This window comes from Paramacrobiotus metropolitanus, unplaced genomic scaffold, assembly GCF_019649055.1.
Source record: "Paramacrobiotus metropolitanus isolate TYO unplaced genomic scaffold, Prichtersi_v1.0 Parri_scaffold0000069, whole genome shotgun sequence".
NCBI classification, from domain to species: Eukaryota; Metazoa; Tardigrada; class Eutardigrada; order Parachela; family Macrobiotidae; genus Paramacrobiotus; species Paramacrobiotus metropolitanus.
In genome coordinates this window covers 330,679-351,776 of record NW_026570289.1, presented here as the reverse complement: position 1 = coordinate 351,776, position 21,098 = coordinate 330,679, and the positions used below count along the sequence as shown (strand labels likewise).

Here is a 21,098-nt window from a genome sequence, read left to right as displayed (position 1 = left end):
CGGTAAGCTTGTCGTCAGAGCGGTAATATCGTCCTCGTTGATCCACGCTGACCCGTTTGGTTGTTCCAAAGTAATGACAACCTGTTCCACATCCATTAAACCGCACCAATAACTATTTGTCTCGTGTCTTAAAAACGAAAGGTAAGCAGCAACTTGCCACCGATGCACAAGGTGCACTGTCGTCTTTTTCACATCATCTTCCGTGCCGGAGACACTGCACAGAATCAAATTATTGTAGTAGTGTAAAAGTTTAGACCGACGAAAAATGTACGGTCCATTGGGTTCTCTTCTCAGAGCCACGAGGATGTCCGGGGAACTGTGGGTTTACTTGTGAGGTGGTGAAAACTGAAATACCGATCGATATTGTAGAACCACACACGTCCGCTTGGTATCCACCATGGCGGAATGGAAGTGCAATCAAAATCAACGAAAACATTATCGCCCTCGATGTCCTGCAGGTATCCCAGGTAAAACTCGTTGTCAGTTACATGGACCAAGACGGGGTTCTGCACGTTATAGTGTCCTCTAGTAGTACGTCGTCCGCCCGTGAAATACTCGCTTTTGATCGGCATCGATAGGAAATTCAGAGAACTTATGTATAAACTCTGGAATTAAGTATCGTACATACGAGGACCGGGTGCTCTAAGAATGTAGAAAACCACAGCAGAAATCGACAAGGGACCTTCGCGCCCGTGCTTGCGCAAGTCAGTCGTCAGCCAGTATAACACAGAAGCATTGCTACAGCAAACATGATTTTCACATAATAAAAATGCTCCAACGAGACCAGTGTTATAATTTCCAAAGTAAAGCTACGCCTAAGAATACTCGGCTGCGACGTTGTATAAATGATTTATTTTGTAGAGTCATGGAACGGATGTTATAGCATTTATCACCACCGGTCCACCGCTACATCCATTAAACCACTACGGCGCTACGTAAACACTAAATCACGTGTAAATGAAAAGCAAGATGGCTACCGATTGTTGGAAATTGACACAGTTTGCTCCCACGTCGATCGTAGTCTCTGCTCAGCAGTTTACCGTTAAACGTTGCGCGCGGGATAAATGGTACAGCATTTATTGATCTTGTGATTCAGCGGAGTAGCGGCCTTTGCAGATCCCGGCAACGGGGAGCACTGAAGAGAGAATCAGACCCATTTGCTAGAGGGCATTATATTCATATGCAAAATGCGCTACAGACGCCAACATGAGTATGTCATAAAATTGTTGGTATACCTGAGAAGTGAGCCAACAGAGCAGGCGTGCGCTGCCGGGGTTGTGTTTTGGAGCAACCACCGGAAAGTACGAAAATCGATAGCCCACATGACTGATGAGATTACAATGGCGTTGCTGTACACAGTGAGCCGAGATTTTTGATTTCGTTTGGCTTGATTCTTTCAGTGTTACGTAACGAATTCTGTGTGAACATGGTCTGTACTAGTAAGTTGTAGCTACAAGTGGTAGGATTGTGACCGCATGTTTTCAGATACATGGACACTCTCGCAAAAACATTTGCCTGGGACCATCCACTGTGAGCTCGTTTGACTGCTGCGCTGGTGACAAAACTGAATCGCACACGGCCCAGGTGATATGAGAACAACCAGACATTTCATCCACCAGAAATCTGGTCCTCATTTCGCAGAATACTTGTGCTTCAAAGTGCTTTCCATTGTGGTCTGTTCTTGCTCTTTAATTTCCTGTTGAAGTTTTGTTTTAAGCGGAATTGGGGAGCCTACCGATACAGCCTTACTGCTGATATGGAACAGAATTCAGATTCCAGTCACGGGCTCGCTCCGCATGTCGCACCATTTCCCATTGCGATAAATAACGTCTGCCGATCGCATTTTCCAGGTCGATTAGCGTCTTTATGTGAGCTTGTGACCCAGTACGGATGTAATCTATTCGTCGTTGCGGCATCCAAAACCAAAGACCCGCTAAAGAATGCTACAAAGTCGGACAAGATGAAAGTGAAAACGCGCATTGAAAATGAGATGCTCAAAAATTCACCATCAGATGATAATCGCCTACGATGTTGTCTTTTCCGCCGCAAAACTAGAAGGTTATATGTATACTGCATACCACCGTATATTTTGTGCGTGATTCTGCAAGCCGCACTGGCCGTTTGGATCATTGTTATGATGGCGACGGCATGTAAGTTTCTCCGTGTACTAATTAATGACAAAAATTTTCCTTTCCGCACAGGATCAGTGCAGTTAAAACTTAAACCTGGGTACTACCGACACCACCGATTAAGCCTCTTCTGAATTCATTATCCGGGTCTTTGCATTATACAGCCACTGGCCCCATGGGGCAAAGAAATTTCTCTTCAAGGATGCCGTAATCATCGCTGTAATAAAGAGCGGCAAGCATCCTCAATAGGGGCGGCTTCCTTAAGCTATCTTATTGAAGAATATCCTTCGATGAATTTTATGCAATGGCCGACTTTAATGTAAATGGATAGCCTGCGGTAAAATCATGTAGGCATAAGAAAAAAATATGAACTGATGGGTTACGTGGTCTTCATACAATGCCATACTGTTTACTTTTACTTCAAAAATACCGACCGACCGTGTGCGCGGCCCGGCCTCCGGAGCTTTCCTTAAATCTGTAAAAACACAGTACCTATATTAAGTTGATCATGTGACAAACTGTTCGCGCTAAATTTCTTGACTCACTGTACAACACGATCACATATCCGGGCTCCCGGGTAATCATTTAGCGGCGCTATTGTGAAAGTCAGCGCTGCTCTGTTAGATCCAGTGCTGAGGTTTTAATGGGCACTGGCTGTTTGTTCCCGTAGCAGACGAAGCCCAGTTCCACCTGGCGATAGCAAGTTATCTTCGCATCGATGGCAACTATCGTAAGTTCAGAACTGTAGCCAGGCCGCAGGTTTGGTTAATGACCAGCCGTCACTAGTCTTCCACTTTTCCACACTTTTAATATTTTATTAGCACAGGCCAATTAGAATACATGGATTGGCAACAAAAACAGAATTACAACAGCAAAATTTCTTCTAATTTATCCGCTCAGAAAGATTCCAGACCAGACTTAGATTACTGCAGAAACTTTTGTTCAGTATCGACGAACCATATTGTACATATTTTAAATACAGAATGTCTTGAAATCGATTATGCCATCGCCGATTCGGCATCACCAAGTAAACCTTTTTCCTTCTCTGATGTGATTAAGGTTACGAGGATGGAAGCGGATATGTGACCTTTAAAAACGCATCTGTGGCTGTTCCGCGAGAAGACAGCGACGTAAAGCAGTGGATCGGGGGTGTGACCGACGATTTCTTAGAACGCATATACGACTGGAACACGATTTTGACCAATGACACAAGGGACACGGTTTTGCGAAAGTTGTGCTTTTCTGTTCACTGTGGCTGTAACTACAACGGTACGAACACCCGAATCTTCGTTTAAATTGTTAAGACGGTAACAGGCACAGCGACGGATCGCGTTGCATTGCTTTGCAGGGCCGAGCAAAGCGATGCAAAGTTAGCGCAAACCTAGTGCTGCTTTTTGCGAAGCCAATAAGTGTATCAGTAGGTAAATACGAGTATTACCGTGTGTATTACACAGCATGAGCACGCCCATAGTTTCCCTGGCTTGCGACTTTTGTAGGGCAGGGGATGAAAGGTGGCAGTGGCACCTACCACTGGCAACTGCCAGTGGCAGTTGCCACTACGCGTTCTGGCATGCGATAAAACGTGGCACTGACAAAAATTCAAAATCAGCTAATCTCTAGAATTAAAGTGAACAAATAACGAAATTAATTATTCGAGGCCGCAATTTATAGCCATTGCCACAGTGGACGCAATTCAAGCCAAATTGCAGGCCTTCGTCCACTGATAGACGAGGACGACTCATGTTACGGTGGCCGCATAGGCGTGCCCAAACGATATCACGGCAATTTGGCGGCCTACCATTCGCTGACCGACAACTTGCTGACCGATAATTCACTTTTCTGCTAAATTGTTGGTCACCGTTTTGTCGAAACATTCCTGATGACCGACAACTTGCTTTTTGGTTTGATACGTTAAAGTGGTTTAGCTTCTTGTTGTTTTTCTTAGGCTTCTAAGGCTTGGTTTTCTTAGGCTGCCTGATCTTCTCAAGTCAGCAAATTGTGGTCAGCAAGTTGTCGGTGTTGACAAAAAGTCGTTCAACGATGTATCGTTCAGCGATTTGTCGGCTTTACAAACTGTTGGGTCATCGTTTCTCCTTTCTTCGGTCAGCAGAATGTTGTCAGCAAGCCGTCTGCCTGCACCATTGTTGTCAGCAAACTGCCAGTGTGCCCTGTTTATGTGCAGTAGGTAATACAAATGCAGTCGCTTTGCAGAGAAATTTTTTATTCTGGTTGTTCTCGAATTTTTTTTATCATTTTTGGATAAGCAGTCGGCAAACACACGTAATGCAATCGGTTCGGTGTCCTCGTATTGAAATGTTTTTCGTAATAACGGTTGATCATACCTCACGTGGTCCATGCATACACACGCATCAATTTAAAAGTTTTAACGGTTTTTGGTTTGATAGGGTAACGAGAAAAATAGTGTCTTTAGCATTTTACATTTGACAGTCCTAAAGCGTGCTTAAAAACTGACGTGTATAGAGTACAGGTTGTCGTACAGTTGTTCAATGACATATCGTTCAGCGATTTGTCGGCTTTACAAACCGTGATATCCTGACAGATGCCACGATTTATCGCTTGCCAGAACACGAAGTGCCACCGGCCGGTGGCAGTTGCCAGTGGCAGTTGCCACTGCCACCATTTATCCCCTGCTCTTTTGTGGAAGTGACACATTTGGCTTTGGCACCTTCGTAATGATTTCGAACGATAGCATTTCTGATAACTCCATGCAGCACCAGCTCGGTAGAGACGTGTTTCTTTTTTTGGACATGGAGAAATTCTGTGCGCGATATGTTACCGTTTACCTATTAGCATCTTAAGTGTCTTAATCTGCGTTGTAATCATTAAACTAATTGGTTGCTTGGATTCCAAGCATTCAGCTTAGAATCCTTCTTAAATTTTTAGGTGACTTGGAGTACTGTAACTACAGCTGCCGGCGTCCGAAGGTTATCGGATGGCACAGATATACAGGAAACCGTTCACACACAGTGGTTATTCTTGGATTAATGAGTTCGCTGATGCAGATTTGTGGCATACTTGGCACGATTATTTTGAAAACCACTCGCCGGCACACGTGGTATTCAGAGTGGAGAGGGTTTTGTAATGCCATGTGTGTCAACGTTTGGGTTGGTGGATTTATCAACTCTTTGGCTTGGTTTTTTTGTGTAATAGTTATTGCGGCTCGTGTCGTGCCTATTTTCTATGGTATTTTGAGTTGATTTTCATCGGTGGTACACTTGCTAATGCTTTTATATGTTTTCTCACTTACTGGGAATTTTAATAGAATTGCCGCATCTTTAACGCATAAAACTTATGTAGCTACCAGATGCACATAGAGTATCCAAAAGAAATTTGTGCGGAAGTGTACGCTATCAAGATGCACGTCTTCGGCTTTGTTTTGCCGTTTGCGGATAAACAGACGTTTCTTGAAGCGCTTCCGCTGATAGTAAATAAACGTTGATTTAGTGACTTACAATGCTAGAACAGATTACTTGCTCCATGTTACAAAAGCCTGTTAAATAAACAAAATAATTAATTTTGGAGTACGGCATCAGTCAACGTTTGTACTTAACCTCATGCACAGAATAGCGTACGTTCTTATGTCGCGCTCATAAGCCGAGGTACACAAATTGCTGTATCGTTCACGCAATTGCCGAGGTTATCGTGATAACTGGCGGGAGCGGTGAGTAATAGTGCATCTGTCTGATAAGGATTAAAAAGCCTGTAACAGACCAAAGGGTAGAAAAAGCTCCGGAAAAAGAGCTGTCATTGAGTCGCCATAACATTAACAGCACATTGTAAGCCGATGCTAATGCAACCCATATTCGGCCGACCTCGTGATTATTTTGCAGGGAAATGAATGTCCTTACTATTTCAACGACCCTAAACCGAGCCGTTCCACGCAACTGCTTAGCATCTTTTTTACAGGCACGGTTGCTTATCCATCATCACAATTCGGTCGTCCAGATCAGCGATATATAGCGTGCGTGTGTCAGGCTGACTCAGGCTGTAGTGTAGGATTATAATAGCGGTAATTAACCGGCTTTAGATCGCCTTGTTCACTGTTTGGAGACAAGCGCCAAAACATCATTGCCGGTAAAGTTAATCGAGATAACATCCACTTTTAAAATTTAAAAAAATTAAGAGCAAATGGTCACCAGCACAGATGGTCCCGCATTCCCTCTTTGAATTCCCAACGACAATTTTGTCGCAGAAATCCCTGTGATTGCGTTTTTCCGGTATGCTGTAGTAGCTGTAGCTCCTTGTACAATCTTACAGCGCTGACGATAGTAGAGGGCCGCCATGGGCTGTTTCGAATGCAGTTGACGCGAATATGAAATGGCATCGACGTATTCGCTTAACAACTACCTACGATTGATGATCTCAAGTTCCAGAATATCCAGGAACTTGAGTTCATCAATGGTGCTATAATAAAACCTGACTTCCAGGTAGATGCGTGCTATAATGAAATACCATAGTTAACAATAGATTGAACGAATTTTTGCCTGTGCCTCAGCAGACAATGCAATAGCATCCTCCGATGTTGTGGTATAGGTATGGTATTCTTCCCTACTAAAGGTTGCTGATTGTTATTTCGGGGGTTTCTTGTAAAAGATTATAATAAAATTCTATTTAGCTTTCACGGCATTAAAAAATCTTCAGATGGCGCCAGCAGCCGGACAGCAACGATAAACATATTAACCGTAATTTCATAGATTTGGCAAGCGCATCGTATGCTGTTTACATAGACGCTCTGTACTCTTATTATTATCATTCGACGGTTGCCCAACTTGATTAACGGAGATATCTTACCCGGCTCCTGGAAAATCTTTCGGTCCATTTAGAAAATTTTATAAGTATTTTAGGTTTGATTTAATGAGAGAAACATATCCAACCTAAGTATCGCACACGTCTGTTGCGGATACGCCGCCGTTTGCAATCGTCTTTCCACCCACCACAAAACTGCGTTTCTCATGAAACTGCGGTTAATAAATCCTTTCTGTTTTCCCCAGAAAGTTGAACAGCTAACTTCCGCCACAATAAACAGGTGCTACGTGACGACAGGTGTAGCAATTAACCAGATACTGGCAGGCTTTTCTGGCCATCTTCGCATACGTACTATGTTACTAACTGTTGCCGCCTCCTTTAACCAACGTATGTGTTAGAGCACCATAAGTAAGATTGCTGGTGCGTAATTTGGATCCTGATTTTCCTGCACTACAAACATTTTGATGTTAAAGTGTGATGCTTTCCTCAAGCGGATCATATACAGAGTTAAGAGTACGAAACTAACTTTACAAGTGAATTCTAAAAGTTCGTGTTTTCATGCACCGAAGGTTTCAGTCACATCACTCCTCAGCATTAAATCCGTTAATTATTTCTTCCTTTTCTTGCTTGACCTTGGTCAATTTTATTTCCAAATGGTTATAAGATTTGTTTGGGACCGTATGAAGTATACGGATCAACGAATGATTCGTGCGTATGTTAGTGACGACAAGTTGACAACTGCGGGACTTCAGTTTCCACTGTGCATGTACGTTTTGCTCCTGTTGATAAGATTACTCGAGCGCTGCCGAAGCCGATCACCAAACAAATTTTTATTATTGAGGTTGCATAAGATCCACGGGGCACTAGGCCACTAAGAGACAGAAAGGACACTGCATGCCGGTTTTTCTAAACCAAAGTTCAGTGGTTTACTTAACTTTTTAAGCAGCCGCGCAGCGATTATATGTAGCGTGTTACATGAAGAGCTACAGTGTGCAGTCGTAATACATTACACAACGCTGAAAAATTTGAATTCGCTTCTAAGAAGGCTGTTTAAAATGGATCGTAACCGCAACTGGTTGTTAAACCCAACCCATGAACATGGATGGCTCTCCTGGGTTCCGCTGTATGTGCTCACACTCTTGCTCGTCTTCCCAGCCAAAGCAGCAGTCGCAGTAGGTTCCCGCACTGACGTTACATACGGCGTTTCCGCCTAGGCTCCGGCAGTCTCGTACCCACCAGGTCGTCGTGCTGTCCGTGGTGGCCACCGTCGGGTCGGCTGTTTAAAAAAACGGCAACATTCGTTAAAAACCTTTACGTTGATATGGTTTGGCAACTTTGATTTGCCGAATTTCACCTACTACATCACTGCGAGCGGATTCAACCACCAAGAAAATTATTTTTAACCAAGCATTTTCCCCAAACTCGAGAAGTGATGTTCGTGTATCAGTTTGCTCAAGCCTAAGTCTTCACACCACATTTGCAATATACGACATATACGGTAGTACAGTAAAGCCGCTTGCAGTTGTTATTCACTTGATAGTTGCCACTGTATCCTCTCAAAATTATGCACCGTTTTTCTGACCAGCTCCGCGAAGCGGCTGCAGTAATGCCAAAAGAGCCGCAAAGCGCCCCTTACGCCGCTGCACTGCATGGGTCTAAAAACCGTTTCCTAATTCCGGCAGGATAGTAGTATGCAGTATTTTTCTTCGTGCAGCACCATGCTAATGCAGCACAATACAAACAACGTGAAAATACAGGGGATGAGAATGATATAATATGTATTTTAAAGCAGAATGTTATGGTAATAATTATATTATGAGCTCTTATTACCAGGATAGGATCAGGCTGCTATTTTTAAGAAGCAAGCATACTTTTCCCAACTCCGTAGCTTTCGCCAATCAGATCCGACAGCCGCGTCTGTTGAACGCAGATTTTGCACTCGGTACCGTTCCCGAGACAGTCATGGACTGATGTCACCGCTGCATCGAACACCTCCGGATCTACCGCATGGAGATTGTACCAGATGCCAGCAAACACCGGCTCCCACTTTCTGTCCGCCATGGCAGGAGCCGTTCCGAAACTGACCTTTTGTATACAGCCTTTCTGAGGCCTACGAACAAGGAGCAGCTGCTCGCCGAATTCCGTCTTCAGACACTCACCCACCACGATTACCCGCTGATATTCGGGATCGTCAACCAGAAAATTACAATATTGCTCACCTGATAAAAAGCAATGCAACCACGTGTCAAGCAACGGCGAGAATAACAGATTCACAGGTTTAAACGCTGAGCTCCATACTACCGCCCGCCACGCCATACTCTTTACGCGTTACGTGCATTTGGCATGCATCATGCACGCCAGATGCTGATATCATACAAATATATTTGTCGTAAAATCGAAAATATATCAACCGGATTTATTCATCACAAAAACTCAACGAAAAATTAGCGAATTATTTATCATTGTGAAAATTTTAGTGAAGTGATTGTACCTTTACGCAAGAAATAAAACACTCGGCAAGGCCGGTCTGTATGCAAGTGCATACGCCGAATAACAATGCACAAACAATTTCAGTTAAGTTTTGCCTTGAATAAAAACCGGCTTTAATTTTATTTAAATTAATTTACATGGGCAAATATGTATGCATCAAATTAATAAAATTTATGGGAACCATGCTAGTAAACGAAACGTTTTGAGGGGGCTAATTTTTGCTACGTACCGTTAGAATGACGATACATGCCGGGTAGCGCGGTGGTTACCTGCAATGTAGAATCGTTACCTATCGCCTGAATCCTTTGCCAGCTAAAATATGTTTAGAATTGTATTTAAACAGTCACTGGACTATTTCATCTCGAAACAAACCAAGCAAGTTGAAGCGACCCACCCGGTAGTCGTAATCAGGCCTGCGGTCGCTGTGTTCCCATACATAAGCCAGACCATATTCGGTCGTTTGGCAATGGCCTTGCTGAGTGATGGCTATCAAGCCAAAGGTCACAACAGTCAGAAGCATTTTCTCCTGCTTGCAGTTAAATCTTCGATATATCATCGAATGGTGTAATAATGCAGGCAATAATTAGATAGACTAATGTTCGAGCATGAAATTTGCGCGTTTAAATAGTCGAAAACATGCCGGCAAAAATGGCACTTGGTAGGACGATACGCTATTAATTGTGATGAAGCTAACACAATTTTAATAACGCCCCACTTGAGTCCGCAATGCCTGGAACACTGCTACATATTTGGGTGGGCGTTGAAGTGGGCTGCCGCTGCGTTGTGCACCATCGGCAAATTCTAGCGAACTCTTTCCAACCGAAATTCGCTTTGGACTAAGGAATGACGAGCTAGTTCTCGGTACAGGAATGTGAACTCCAGAACGATCTGCGCATGTGAATTTCCCAATGCGACGACATGGCGGAAAGGTAAACTCTGCCGTCAGCAGTTAGTCTCAACTTTGTTGTGAAGTGTCTGAGTACCGTGCTGACACAGTTTCTGCATAATAGCCTGCCAATTTTATGAAAATTTAAGTTATTTTGTATCATTTATATAATGATAGACCACAACTTACATTTTTATAAAATCCTAATTTAATCCTTTCCTTTGTTATTTATACTGAGTGTACCATAAAATTCAGGCACACATTTGTTTAGCCGAACGCTTCGGTTCTGGTGGTTAGATTAATTTGATTATGAACATTTCCAGTTGAATAAAACATGCCTTTTAAAAAGCGATTTTTTCTGTTCGAATAACAGTTTTATTTATTTTATTTCGGATATTTGGACGCAATTTTGCACCGCGACGACGTGCATTTGCATTCTTATCTTTGCTATCAAGTCTGAGTTCTTTTTTAAGTGCACGAAAATATTTTGCAAATTTTATAACAATTTCAATAATATTTCTATTGCCGTTTCGAGAATGTAATTACGTGATTTATTATCGAGCTGAATTGATAGATATCTCAGCAAAACAGATAACATACAAACTGATTTTTGAACGTTATTTATGTGTGGCGATGTTATTATGTCTGACTGGTGAATTTCTTGACCTTAATAAACGAATTTCCGGGTCATTCTCTTGGACCGTAACGTCAGCGTTTCAGATCCTGTCGCAAAATATACTCGCAACATTCCATGAAAAAATATGCGTTAAATTATTTATACCCAAGCCCATTCGAAACTGATCTGTTTTATGTAATTCCTGATACTGGTCTACGTGTTTCCGTACAAAGCTGACAAAAATACCTCATGCCAAATAAGTGGTGGATAACGTTACGTTATAACGCAATAACGCGGAAATAACGCGCGTTTCGTTAAATCGTTACAAATAGCGGCCCGGGTTTGGGTCTATATGGCATTCAAAAAAAACGCTCACTGTTTTATCGATGAGTGCATGTACGACAATTCCGAATAATCGTCAGTGAGAATCTTTCAACTGCACTCATAAATTAAAGTGCCGATGCCGACAAGCCGATAGTAAACGTGGACCGTAAAATGCTAAGCACTCTTTTGTAGTATGCCGTGAGTAAATTAGGCCGAATGGTTTTCGTAGTAAAAATAAAAACGAAACGAAGACGATGCGAAATGTGCGCCATTTTGATCCAAAAACGCTTGTGACCGGCAAAAGTGGCATTTTCGCCTTGATCTCCTTGCCATTTATTAACAAACCTAAGTGAAGCGGAAAAAAAGAAATAAATAATTTCTTTAGCTGTTACCTGCGTATCATAATGAAATCCGTGCTTCCTTACCAAATCCTTGCTCAAAATTAACAACACTCGCTGTAATTCTCAAACAAAACATAATAAAACCTTCCTCAGTAAGTATATTGCGGATGCAATGACTTGTATTGGGGACACTTTCTTGTCCAAACAGTTATAGAGTAGCACCGTGTCCATCGATGTAGATTAGATTTGCATGACTACAGAGTATTTCGAGACGTAAAACACTACAAGAGCCACCACGGTGCCGATAATGAGCGGTTGCACGATGGTCGATGTCCTAAGGCTGGCACCAGATGTTTCGGATGTACACTGAGCGGTCACAGCAATGTCATGCAAGAGGTCATGGTACTGTTGGGCTTCCGGGGAGCAGACATTCTTCGTCCATGGCACGAAGCATTCGTAATGCAATATGTGGTCTCTGCGCGATATATGGCGTAATTAGAAAAATCAGTTAAATATTACTGTATTTAGTAGGTGCTATGCGATAAATGTTGGTTTCTCGCGTACCTGCACACAGCACTAAGATCAGAAGAATTAGAAAGTTGCTTAGCGCATTCAGCAAAGGCGGTAGCGTTGTGACAGCGAGTATATTCCTGCGCCCATCGGCTTGCATTGGCTGCGGAACAGACCTTACTAACCACTCCCTGAACAACGTTCAGCGCCATAATATTTGCCCGTGAAGCAGCAACTTTGGGGTGATTGACGACGGTAATATTCAGGCAGTCAGTAATTTGCCTCATTGTGCTGCACAAAAAAAAGAATAAAGCTGTAAGTTCCATTATTGAAAGTTTTAATTCCATTATAAAGCTGTATGTGTGTGTAAGTTCTATTATTGACCATTTCGTTAAATATTGCATTATGATGACTATCCTAACAAAATACATATGTTTTATACTCTCTTTCTTCGCCAGTGCCACTTTTAAACTCTTACTGGCAATAGATATGGAAGTCCTCGTCCGTTTCTGACAAAGCAGCTAAAGTCGAGAACTCCGAATTCATCGTTACTGAACAACCTTCTTTGGCCTCAACATCAACTGCTTTCATTCGACAGTTATTGAAGCAAAACACAGCAAAAACATGAAGAAAAAGAAGTGCCGACTTGTTAAACATGTCAAAGAAAGGAAAAGATTGAAAATAACTGACGTCTTCGCAGTACTATTAATTCCCTATAAGCACGGTATACGAACAAAAACGTATGATTAAAGAAGCCCGCGTTAGCCGTACTTGTAAAAAGAGCATAAATATGATGGTTTAAAGTACAAAATCAAAAATATCACGGCTCGTGGAAATGCTGAATGAAATATTTTTGCTTCTCAATTTAGTTGTTTCTTAACGTGGAGTAAATACTGAAATTTTCCTGATAAGATCAGGAACGTTTTCTTTCAGCAAGGACTGCATTCAGGCGTGAAGGTTTGTGCACAATCTTGATAAATTATCAGATTTTATTTAAGCGATGATAGCTGCTGTTGTAAAATTCCGCTCTAGTCAACTTGTGTGTAAAGTGTGTAAATGCAGCGCTAAATACGCACACGGGACACCTGTAGTATCTGTACAGATACTTAATAATGTACTGTATAAACATTATTATTGCGAGAAGCGAGAAGCAATGAAAACTATCTGTGGGAAGACCAATTTCGGTAGTTTCTAGCTTTTGCAACATAATGTGTTGAACACCATATTGCACAATATAAAATAAAAAACATATTCAATTAGTTCATAAGGTTTTAAAGAAAACACGAAAAGAACTCATGACTTCAGTAAAGTGTTGCATGCATGTACTGTAGCCGGAAGTGATGAGTACATAATATTTTGCTAAACTTTAGCAAAAGGGATAGAGCGGCACAAGAAAGTTTGTATGACCTCGCCATTCAGGAAGTCCAAAATGGAGGTGATATATTAATTAACATCAGGTGTGATAATGTGATTGTTAACTGTTATCTTAGCCCACCACAAAAAATTTGGTTTCCCTCGCCCTTTTTGACATGTTTTAGGCACAACAACAGCGCGATAATTCTTTCTATGAAGACTGCAGCTATGATGTGAACTAACTGAGAAATAAATAAAACGGTTTTGAATTGATTCGGGTGGGTAAATTTGATTTATTAGTCCATCTATACGGTGTACTTAATTAAAATGATGGCGATTCCAAAGCTCTTCTATTTCTGATATTATGCTGTCAGCGTTCCCGTCTTTCGCAAATTGCAGGTAACCAACTGTATTTTATCGGCACGGTCTTTATAAACGTACTGCTATGTCGGGATGTTTTGAAAATGGATTTTATTAAGTGTTTTGGAAAACCTGTGATGAACTACTAGGAGTCTAGGACTGACTGAGAGATAAGCAGTGGATTATTATTGTATGGTGGCAAAACGTACGCATTTACTGCTTACAGTTCTGCCATTTGCGGTAATTTTAGAATATCTGAAGGACGCTGTACATACCGATTTTAACAAATTACCTATTCAAAGTGTTTGGTAGATCCTTACTGGAAGCTTAGTTGCCAAAGAACTGTAAATCTTTAAAGTTTTCAAATTCTCTTTAGTAAGATTAATTATTAGCTCATTAGTTGCTGGCAGTTATACAAAATACATTATTGCAGACCGAACAATATTAAAAATTAGTACTGATAATGAAATGAATAAAATCTGACGGACTTCCTTCTGCTTTAAATGGTACACGTAATCATTTGCAACGAATTAAAAAGAAGCATCAAGTGCAACCACCGTGTGGTGTTTTTTAAGTACGTCTTTATAGTTTATACCATAGATTTAAGCAAATTTACCACAAATTACCTAACTAAATTAATAAATTTAGCTGGCGAATAGAAATTATAAAACATTCCCCATCTAACTAAAGGAATTACGTCTGTCAATGTAAATTATTTAAAATCACTGCAACACAAACTAAAATGCTAAGACCAAGCTTTCACGAATCACGCCGCGCTTTAGGTAAATTTCAGCGTGAGAATGTTGCGATGACTAAGCCGCGTAATCTTTCATGGGTGCGCACAAGATAGCGCGATGTCTTACTTCTGCAAACATGGAGGAAAAATTTTCAGTACGAGTACAAGTTTAGCATTGCTGCTGCCGGCAGCAATGACTCACAATTCACAGTGCAGTATGTTTACTCATTCTTACGCGCATTGTTGGTCATAACTTTGGTAAGGTGTGATAATCGTTATCATAGTTCACATTCCCTCACAACACTAACGTCAGGACGCAGACGTGATCATTCAATAACACATCTGCGCACAAATTTAAAGCCACAGACGGTTGCCGTACTACTGGTCTACTGATGTGAAAGAATAACACCAAAATCAAATTACTAATTTATCGCTTCTAGTCTCCTAACTCGGGATTTAGTTGAGCTATTTCCCAGGATTTTAAATACGCCGATACGACTGGTCCAGTTTATGCAGTTGGTTTACTGTTCGGAGGAAGCTTGGAGCTAACGTTATTCGGAGGAAGCTTGGACCTAACGTTAACAAGCAAACTACAGCAGTACGGTAAGTGTGTCGAGTAAGGAAGAGACCGGTACCGGTGCCGACAGCACGATAAACTGCTCAATTCTGATTTAATTGATCCGTAGATTCGGTTATCGGTCTTGTTTTCAAATAATAATATGTCATAAACGATGCACTAACAATTTGCGAATGCGCGCTAACGAAAGTTTCCATGCACGTGAAAGATTTCGCACCATGCAGTGAGTCGCTTCCCTTAAGGTACTACCCGTAGCGGGAGTACGAATGTGAGCTTGCAAGCGTTAAGAAATTAAGTGCTCACAAGGTACCAATTGAATGTCATCGTTTACAGCGGCGTGGCCGATTAGTATTTAGTTATTTACGGTGTTATGATTATATTGCAGAACCAGAGAGCAACTCAACACTATGGGAAATATCTTCAGTAACATCGGGAAAAACGCTGGTGCCACCCATGCGGCTCATACCAGAGCCGGGTTGGAGAAATTTGGCGAAGATCTCAAGCATGTGGCGACGCAATTACGCGACAGCCACCACACCGTTCACGGGTTGGACACGGTGGGTGCCCAGTTCGGTCAACATCTGGCCAGGGCCGCGCAGGCCTTCCAGGACATGCGACTCAGCACCACCGGTCTGGACACGGCGGGACGGGATCTGGGACGTGAGTTCGGCCGTCACCTGGTGGATGCTGCTGATTTGCTCACCAAGCATGGAATAACGATTTTCGGGTTAGATGCAGTTGGCCGAGAACTGGGTGAAAGCTTTGGCCAGCGATTGTTGGACGTGGCCAAGGTGATCAAGGACGTTAAACTGAACATCCAGGGATTTGAGACGCTGGGCGTGGCGGAATTCGGGCAGAGCGTGGACCGCGCGCTGTCGCATGTGCGCGACATGCAGATGCACGTGGATATTGGACCGTATGCTTTCCGAGCGATGCTGCACGGGTACGACGTGGTCATCTACGCCGTCCAGGTGGCGCTGCTCATCGTCATACTGATCGGCTGGCAACTTGTGCGACATGACGAATTCTGGCCCGGAATCCTTACGGCCGTTGGTGGACTGGCATCGCTAGCCTATACCACCGTTTGGAAGCCGCGAGCACTACCAAGTCTCAGCCGGAGATTAAACAGTGCCAAACCGGTCACGGTCACAGATCATCCTCAAGATTCAGTTGGGTAAGCGACAAGAACTGGACCAGTGCGATGCAGTTGCGGTAGTAGCGGTACTTCTGTGGTTGTTGCGCTGCAATATGACTGTAATGCGAGAACCAAACATCGAAATAAGTTGTAGATTTAATACTGCATCCTCCCTGCGGCGTCCCAGGTGGTTTTGGGTAGGGGCACAGCGTTTTTGCCAACTTGCTCTGCGTGCAAGGGAACTTTCAGTCAAGTGGAAAAAAATATTTTTCGCGCAAATCCGGCTAATTATTCGCTAAAATAAATCTCCAAATATGTATGATATTATTTTGCCGGGTCATTTCTGCCTTTCGGTTAAGGGAGAACGACTGTCAACGACATGTGTCTTGGTATCACAAATAGATGTAAGCGTCCATTAGGATTCATATTAAATGCATTTGTCGTTATTTTGCTGCCGGCGAAACTTTTTATGCTGTAGTGTAAATGTGTCGCCACCTATCACAGATAGCAAAATCTCCAATGAATATCGAGTACTGCCGCGAATATACTGTTCCCTGCCTACACTCGACAGCGAAGAACAGATAATTACGTTAATGATTAATCCATATCACTTTCGGGCGAAGCTACCGAACAATTTTCCTCCCCAGAATTCAGAAATCCCATCAAAAGCGGGATATTTTTATAACCGCCGAAATTGTTTTCCGCATAATCTACAGCCAAAAGATGTCGTAATAAAAAGTAACCATTGAAAGACACCTGCTGACTTCGCCAGCTTACGTTGCCTAGTAATCGAGTGATTATTTCGTTTAACTAATGCCTCTTATGTGGCTAAATTAAAAAACAAATTTAAACCTTTATTTTGCGAACATTATCAAGTGTTGTACCATCATTAACCCGCTGATGTTTTCCTTGCAGTGCAACGAAACCGCTAATGGCTCCAAATGAAACAGCACACCCATCTGTTCAAGAAGGCCAGCTATGCTTAGCGCATTCTAACAGCGCTCGGACTGGTCCTCAACCAAAATATTTTATCGATTTTGAATTACCGTGTCCTGGACATCGCTACGGAACCTGTACTGCACTGGACCGCGCATGGTTTTGCGGCATATGCCGATCCCGTCTTCAGTACGGGTATGATGATAAACTGTACTGCCCATGTGGGAGTGCCACGGCAAAAACGTACCGATTCCGATGCAACGATCCCGTCCACGGAAGCACGAGTCTCCCAGTCGACCCGTTTGAATTAAATCGGAAGCTGCAAACCTACAAACCTCCAAAGGAAATTAATCTGCTCATTTTAGGTAAGTCTACGGGAGGTCATTTGGCCAAGCCGGTACGATTGATTGGCTGGAATGGTTACGCCCTCCTAACAGTTTTCATAAATGGCTGGAATGGCTTGCGCCATCCTAACAGTATTCATAAAATGCTTTCGGCAAGTTGTAGTAGAGTCACTGCCATGTTCATGTTTCTTAGCGCTGATAGCTTCTTGGCAAGTGGTAAAACTGGTAACTGCTAAGATATCATATTCTGATGCAGTGAAGAAGCCTACAAAGCTGTAAACATCAGAATTCTGAAAATACTGCTTCACGTCAGTATATAACATTGTCAAACGAAATTACAAAACCATAATATATAATCAGCGGCATAGCTCGTATGCTAGACGTCGGTAAAAAACACCGATTGTGGGAAAACTTTTTGAAAAAATGTTGTTTTTCGGACAGGAGAAACCGGAGTGGGAAAATCGACTTGGATCAACGGTTTCATTAATTACCTAACCTTTGATTCCTTCGCCATCGCCGAGCAGGAAGGCCTGATCTGCCTGATACCCTCTTCGTTTACTATGTCCGACGAAAACTACCAGCCCAAACAAATCAGTATGCGCTACAATCCCGGAGGAACGCAGGTAGAGCAAAAGGCTAGCAGTGTTCCGAGCAGCACGGAAAATGCTGATGATGCCACACAGTCGGCCACGCAGGATCCTAAAACCTACGTCTTTCCCTACAAAGATCGCATCGTTCGCTTGATCGACACACCCGGCATCGGTGACACACGCGGCCTGGATCAGGACCGCAAGAATTTTGAGAAGATCCTGGCGCATATCTCCCACGTCTCGGAGATTCACGGGATCTGCATTCTTTTGAAGCCGAATAATGCCCGCTTGAATTTAATGTTTCAATTCTGCGTACAGGAACTCCTGATTCATCTACACAAAGATGCCTGCCGGAACATGGTGTTTGTTTTTACAAATTCCCGTTCTACACTGTACCGCCCGGGTGATAGTCTGCCACCGCTGACCAAGCTCTTAGAACAGAGTCGAAACATCAATATTCCTCTAAACAAAACCACCATGTTCTGTATGGATAACGAGTCCGTGCGGTTTCTCGCCGCCCTACAAGCGGGGATCCAGTTCAGCGACACGGAGCGGGAGAATTACGCTAAAAGCTGGGAGAAATCGGTGGAAGAGACGGGCCGTCTGATGGAGCATATCAGCCGACTGGACGCGCACCAGACACACGCCACCATCACGTTGAATGAAGCACGGCGTTTAATCCTGGAACTGACCAAACCCATGGCGCAGATCACCACAATTCACAAAGTCAATATCGGCAAAATGGCGGACAAACAGGCCGAACTGGCCGAGTGCATTAAACGGAAGGACGTCCTCATGGGTGATCTCTACGTGACCAAGAGCCAGCTGGAGCTCGAAGAGATCCCATATCCGCGAACTGTGTGCATTGCGCAAAGCTGCATCGAGATGTGCCAAGATGCCACCGGTCAGAAGCGGGCTAACTATAAAACCTGGTGCCATCCGCATTGCTATTTGAAAGACGTGCCAGCCGACACGGCCAATCTTGAAGCCCTGCGGAAATGTCAGGCAATGAACGACCAAGGCAAATGCAATCATTGTGGATGCGGTTACGAGAATCACATGCATGTTAAGTACGAATGCCGGGTGGTGACCGTTCGCGTGATTGACCAGAGCATCGAAGGTCTGTTGGATCAGAAGAACGGACATATTCTGGCGGCGGAAGAGGTCATTCGTCAATCGAAGGCTGAGGAGGCGGATCTGAACAACGAGCTCGATATCATAACCAGTATCGCGTCAAAATTTGCGCATTTCCTCAAGGTCAACGCGATGTCGGTGTACAATGATGCGCTGGACGAATACTTGCGCCAGCTGATTAATCAGGAAAAGCAGAAGGTGGCCGCCGGTGGGGATCGCGAAACTCTGGATGCTTGTGAAGAGATGTTGCAGCGCTACACACACGAGCGAAATGTACTGGAGCAGGCTATCAAAAGCACCAATGCGTCAGCCCCCGAATTCACGATCACTTCGGTGCAGGAAGACGTGGAACGGTTGCATGCCCTGCGGATCAGCGGACCGTTGTTCCGCAAGATGGAATGGATGGAACAACAGGCTGACCGTCAGCGCTTCACCTACATGGAGACCGCGTATCGCCCGCGGAAGGTCGATCGCATTCGCTACGTGCCGTTGGTACGCGAACCGCCGCCATCACCACCGCCTAATATGTGGCAGCGTGTATGGGATAGACGACCCTGGAAGAAACATCCCCGAATGTGACCCTCTCTCTCTAAACTGAAAAGCTCAGAAAGCCATCGCCCATTATATTTTGGCACTGGACTAAACATGTCATAAGAACGGAAAGAATTAATGAAATATAAAATTTATGGCATGCTTTTCTTTACACAGATAACTAGATAATTGCGAGGAATCGGGATTTAAATTTTTGCAATTACACACGTTTTGCATTACCTAAATAAAAGTCGTCTTCGGCTTCACATCAATGCTCGCGTGGTTTCTAACCAATTCCCTGGGAAGTAATTTCGTGTAATCCAAACGTTAAGGACAATTTAAATACACTGTTTAGCTGGATATATTGAAATCAAAATTTTACGAAAATGCGTCAGTATTCGGGCACAAAAAGAATAAAGTAGATTTCCTTATTTTTGTCGAGCAGATTGTGCAGAATTTATCATAAAGTACTGACTGTTCACAACTTTACAAATTACAGAATCCCTTCTACATTTTGTACTTGCTGTCCCTTACGCGATGGGATAAACCATTGCCCTTGTGGGCGCTATACTAGAGTCCCCATACTGAAATAATAATGTCATTTACAAATTAAAAGCACAATTCGTACGTACAACGTATTCGTTCGTTCGTACGTTTGTACATAAGCCGTATTATGTACGATTCGTACAATCATAGTAGCAGAGTTTGTAAAACTTTTCGAAGTACAAAACTCTGAAGTCTTCATCGAATTTATTCTCCACTACCGACGAAATGGGCTCATATTCCACCACGGTGTCACCACCATAATTGTTTCCCAGGGTGGTGTCAGAAAGGGGGTGGATCGGGTCTTTTGACACCCGAGGGTTATTTGCTGAACGTACCGTTGACGGGGCCGGTTCCCTCCAGCCGATCGCTGACGGTCCGGTTCTGACCGGATCAGGGATGGGAGCTTGCCTGGTGATTCCGCTGTATCAGTGGTCTTCTGTGGCCAGCTGGAGGCGGCTGTTGAAGATGGACGAGGGAATATTTGTGCGCCTGTAATCATTGGGGACATCTGCTCAGTGGGTTTACCAAACGAAAGCAGATTGCACGACGGTTACGTCTCTTCGTCGCGCCATGCTCTCATAAACCGTTACTGCCACTGACGTGAGGATGCTGCTGCCTGCTGGTGCGTCGCGCCGGACAGCGGATGCTGCAAGTGGGCGTTTCCGTCTGTGTAACACGCTCCAAGTACGAACTGCATCCTGCATTTTAGATCTATTTTTGCTAATTATTGGCAACTGTAGTTTCGTAGTATATCTTTGCACTAGAGAAGGGAGTTATTCCACGGTGTCGCCCG

At 43.4% G+C, this 21,098-nt stretch overlaps 4 protein-coding genes across 5 annotated transcripts; 2 read left to right on the top strand and 2 right to left on the bottom strand.

The window, feature by feature from the left end:
* The first annotated feature begins 1,596 nt into the window (after nt 1–1,596).
* On the top strand, nt 1,597–5,424 carry LOC129594589 (uncharacterized). Of its 2 annotated transcripts, XM_055491328.1 has the most exons (4): nt 1,597–2,150; nt 2,800–2,859; nt 3,189–3,398; nt 5,034–5,424. In XM_055491328.1, the coding sequence occupies exons 1-4, from the start codon at nt 1,757–1,759 to the stop codon at nt 5,345–5,347; spliced, it is 978 nt and encodes a 325-aa protein (XP_055347303.1). In that variant the 5' UTR covers nt 1,597–1,756; the 3' UTR covers nt 5,348–5,424. The 2 variants fall into 2 exon arrangements, with proteins under 2 accessions (XP_055347303.1, XP_055347304.1); XM_055491329.1 differs by lacking the exon at nt 2,800–2,859.
* A 2,423-nt stretch (nt 5,425–7,847) lies between these two features.
* Nucleotides 7,848–10,106, bottom strand: LOC129594597 (uncharacterized). The gene is made up of 4 exons (XM_055491337.1): nt 9,781–10,106; nt 9,616–9,655; nt 8,768–9,115; nt 7,848–8,172 (listed from the first exon to the last, which is right to left on the bottom strand). Exons 1-4 carry the CDS (start codon nt 9,940–9,942, stop codon nt 7,976–7,978), a joined length of 747 nt encoding a protein of 248 aa, XP_055347312.1. The 5' UTR covers nt 9,943–10,106; the 3' UTR covers nt 7,848–7,975.
* A 1,201-nt stretch (nt 10,107–11,307) lies between these two features.
* LOC129594588 (uncharacterized) lies at nt 11,308–12,932 on the bottom strand. The gene is made up of 3 exons (XM_055491327.1): nt 12,542–12,932; nt 12,118–12,354; nt 11,308–12,028 (listed from the first exon to the last, which is right to left on the bottom strand). The coding sequence occupies exons 1-3, from the start codon at nt 12,718–12,720 to the stop codon at nt 11,794–11,796; spliced, it is 651 nt and encodes a 216-aa protein (XP_055347302.1). The 5' UTR covers nt 12,721–12,932; the 3' UTR covers nt 11,308–11,793.
* Nucleotides 12,933–14,825: 1,893 nt separating this feature from the next.
* LOC129594520 (uncharacterized) lies at nt 14,826–20,020 on the top strand. The gene is made up of 4 exons (XM_055491224.1): nt 14,826–15,115; nt 15,475–16,263; nt 17,140–17,525; nt 17,946–20,020. The coding sequence occupies exons 2-4, from the start codon at nt 15,497–15,499 to the stop codon at nt 19,805–19,807; spliced, it is 3,015 nt and encodes a 1,004-aa protein (XP_055347199.1). The 5' UTR covers nt 14,826–15,115; nt 15,475–15,496; the 3' UTR covers nt 19,808–20,020.
* The last annotated feature ends 1,078 nt before the right edge of the window (nt 20,021–21,098 follow it).

Bases quoted from the DNA above. Each gene is read 5' to 3' on its own strand.
- LOC129594588 (XM_055491327.1), bottom strand. From the start codon at position 12,720: ATGTTTAACAAGTCGGCACTTCTTTTTCTTCATGTTTTTGCTGTGTTT. The intron at 12,355-12,541 runs GTAAGAGTTTAA...TTTTTTGTGCAG, and splicing joins GACTTCCATATCTATTGCCA to CACAATGAGGCAAATTACTG. The intron at 12,029-12,117 runs GTACGCGAGAAA...TATATCGCGCAG, and splicing joins GATCTTAGTGCTGTGTGCAG to AGACCACATATTGCATTACG.
- LOC129594520 (XM_055491224.1), top strand. From the start codon at position 15,497: ATGGGAAATATCTTCAGTAACATCGGGAAAAACGCTGGTGCCACCCAT. The intron at 16,264-17,139 runs GTAAGCGACAAG...TTTTCCTTGCAG, and splicing joins CATCCTCAAGATTCAGTTGG to TGCAACGAAACCGCTAATGG. The intron at 17,526-17,945 runs GTAAGTCTACGG...TTTTTCGGACAG, and splicing joins AATTAATCTGCTCATTTTAG to GAGAAACCGGAGTGGGAAAA.
- LOC129594589 (XM_055491328.1), top strand. From the start codon at position 1,757: ATGGAACAGAATTCAGATTCCAGTCACGGGCTCGCTCCGCATGTCGCA. The intron at 2,151-2,799 runs GTAAGTTTCTCC...TTGTTCCCGTAG, and splicing joins TGTTATGATGGCGACGGCAT to CAGACGAAGCCCAGTTCCAC. The intron at 2,860-3,188 runs GTAAGTTCAGAA...GATGTGATTAAG, and splicing joins TCGCATCGATGGCAACTATC to GTTACGAGGATGGAAGCGGA.
- LOC129594597 (XM_055491337.1), bottom strand. From the start codon at position 9,942: ATGATATATCGAAGATTTAACTGCAAGCAGGAGAAAATGCTTCTGACT. The intron at 9,116-9,615 runs GTACGTAGCAAA...GCTTTTTATCAG, and splicing joins CATGTATCGTCATTCTAACG to GTGAGCAATATTGTAATTTT. The intron at 8,173-8,767 runs GTATGCTTGCTT...TTTTTTAAACAG, and splicing joins AAGCTACGGAGTTGGGAAAA to CCGACCCGACGGTGGCCACC.